The sequence below is a fragment of the Pterocles gutturalis genome, unplaced genomic scaffold (assembly GCF_000699245.1).
Source record: "Pterocles gutturalis isolate BGI_N339 unplaced genomic scaffold, ASM69924v1 scaffold48398, whole genome shotgun sequence".
In the NCBI taxonomy this organism is placed as follows: Eukaryota; Metazoa; Chordata; class Aves; order Pterocliformes; family Pteroclidae; genus Pterocles; species Pterocles gutturalis.
The window spans coordinates 1-2,827 of NW_010127470.1; the positions used below are offsets into that span (position 1 = coordinate 1).

General features: G+C 48.8%; 1 protein-coding gene across 1 annotated transcript in view; it reads left to right on the forward strand.

Annotated features, from left to right (window-relative positions):
• Positions 1–381: 381 nt before the first annotated feature.
• The window catches only part of LOC104465999 (WD repeat-containing protein 93-like), a gene marked incomplete at its 5' end in the record, with an annotated part of 9,873 nt that continues 7,427 nt past the window's right edge, over positions 382–2,827 (forward strand). The window contains 4 exon segments of the mRNA XM_010079282.1: positions 382–577; positions 1,200–1,264; positions 1,491–1,573; positions 2,450–2,576. Coding sequence (XP_010077584.1) covers positions 382–577; positions 1,200–1,264; positions 1,491–1,573; positions 2,450–2,576 — 471 coding nt within the window.

The window sequence follows — 2,827 nt, forward strand, 5'->3', positions numbered from 1 at the left end:
AGGATATGCTGGTGTCTGCTGGTGTTCTGCGACTGCCCAGAGCAGCTCAGCATCCCATCACGGCCCTGCGTTAGTGACAGGAGGGCTTGACTGCTGCAGCTCAGCATCCTGTCACGGCCCTGCGTTAGTGACAGGAGGGCTGAGTGCTCCTGAGTTCTTGGCCTGTAAAGCCCCTTCTGTTTATCAGAAGGGGAATGGTAAGAGGAAACTGTCTCATTCCAAACACAGACAGAGATGAGAGCCCCTCCCCTGCTCTTCTGCAAAAATTTTTCCCTTGTAGAATAAATCAGCTTTTTCTATTGGTGTATGTCACTAGTATGGCTGATGTATCCTCCACTGGGGAGGCAGCTGGGTACACTCATCTTTTCCCTTTCTTGGTAGGTAACTGGAAGAGCCAATTGCCTTGCAGTGTCTGGAAATTACATCTTTGTTGGTCTGTCCGTGGGTCTGGCTGCCTTCAAGATGTCTGACTGTAAGGAGGCCTGCGCTTGGGACGAAGCTGAGATGGAGATTTGTGCCATCCATGCCTGGGATTTGGGGAATGAGTGCCATGTCCTGTTTGCTGTGGATGAAATGGGTTAGTGTGACGTGGGTTTCCTTGTCCTAGCAAGGGATGGCTGGGCTCTGGAGTCAAAGAGTTGGCAGCTGCATTATGGAAGAATGCTAAGTCAGGAGGAACATCAGAATGGCTGACAGGTTTCCTAGAAAGCCCTGCAAAGAGGGCGTTAGGTTATAGGATGACAGAGTGGCCCTGGAACCTTGTGATTAGTGGAGGGTGTGGGTTCAGTGTCCTCTCCGGAGCAGCAGAGGCAGGTGCAGAGCTGTGAAGAGACAGTGAAGTGCTGTAGATTTTAGGAACACCTTGGACCAGACAGAAAGAACCATTGCTAGGTACGACCTCCTGCTCGTGCGTGTGCTATCTTTCAGCACCTGTACGTCCACAGCCCGGTGGTAAATAGGTTAGTTTGTTGATAAATCTGAAACCTACCAACTCCAGCAGAGACACTTTTCAAACTGACTTATCCATCTCTATGTACAATCAAGGGTTTGCTGGTGCTGGCATAAAGAAGCCAGCAAAAGTTTAGTACTGAAAGCAGTGGGATATTCTTCCTTGAGCCCAGGACAGAATGCAGTCCTGTTCACCCTCCTGCACATGGAGTAACAGCCATCCTACCGTTACTTTTGTATTTCTGTTCCAGGGCTCCTCTGGATCTTCCGCTTTCACAAGGAAAGCTTCCTACTCATTAAAATCCTAAATGAAGTGGTAAGTACTGAGTTAATTCTATAGACAGGGGACACAGGCTGATAAGTAATCAATCATGAGGGGTACTAATTACCCTCAGGGATTTCTGAGCTCTCCAAGAGTGCTGCCCAATATTTATTCCTGTTCTTTCAACAATCTGTCTGGCCTTCACCCCGGAGGGTGTAAGGCCACGGAGCCCTTTGAATCAGTGATCTTGCTTTGATGCCAACCTGTTTTTCTTTGTCAGGAGGATATCAGCAAGCGAAGCACTTGTGTGGAGGTGGTGCTGTCCCTGGCAGGTGATTATGCGGGAGTCCTGCTGCAAGGCAAGTGCAGGAACATGGTGTGTTGGGTGATGGCTGTTGTGTTTTAGAAGGGCCAGCAGCAATGCTTTTAAAATGCCCCCAGTGCTCTGTCCCTGTCAGGAACAGTGATCCTGTTCCTAACCCTCCCAGTTCCTCCTCCAGTTTAGAGAGCTGCTCCTGCAGCCCCCGTCCTCTCCAAAAGACCTGGTGTGGGTCAGGGCTGATCTCCAAAGTGAGCTGAATGGAACTGGTCACTCCAGTTCCCAGCTCCCAGATGGCTCAGTGGAATCAGGTTTCCCTCTCTTCTCCAGAAGTACCCAACTCAGTTCTTACTCTGGTTTGCTATGCCTCACTTTTACACTGGAAAGATGTAGACCTGAAGAATCTTCTCTGCAGCCATAGGCCAGACAGCACAGAGACAGTCTCTAAAAACACTACAACAAACTCCTTGCTGCAGCATTCTTCTGTTTCATGGCAGCTGCCTCTGTCAACCCATTTGCTGCTAGCAGGTTTTCTGGAGCCACATTTGGTGGAATCTGCCTGGACATATGCTGAGAATGAGACATGTGGCATCCACAGAGAACCAGTGTGAGACCACATCTCACTTTCTACTTTACCTCTGAGTCTACAGGTCAAATTCTTTGACTGAGTCTCTTCATGGAGTTTCTTCAGGGGATGTGGGACCTTGAGGACTTGAGCTGTATGTAGGCTGAGATGTCAGTCTCAGTCAAGCATGTCAAGCCTTAAGTGGGAGGAGAGGTGGACTGCAAGGAATTCACAGGGATTTTACATTTCAAAAAAAATCAGAATCTTGTTTTAAGTATATAAGATAACAGAGGCTGCTTGCTTGAAAGACCTTTTCTCCTCATTTCCAATTGCTCAACATGGTTTCCCAATGCAGACAGCACAAAGCTTGGCTGGAGATCTGCCGATTGCCCAAGGATTCCTGGCTGAAGGAGATGGAAAAGAACCCAGGAGCTGCAGCAGGGCTGGCTTGCAGGGAGAGGAGTTCAAGCTGGATATCTGTGGTACAAAACAGTTCCATCATGCTATTTTTATTTCCACCCTTTTGCCTACCGGTCTTTCCCCAAGTCTTGCTCCTGCAGACAGTAACAGCAAGATACAGGCTGAACAAGTCTGTTTGTTCAGGGGGATGGAGTATATGTCTCCACAGCTGCTACAGCTGCCCATCCCATATTTCACAAGGCCCTTTTGTTATTGGGACATGTTTACTCTCCCAAGACAGGCTTTCCAACAAGGTTCCCTTGGTCCCAGGGCC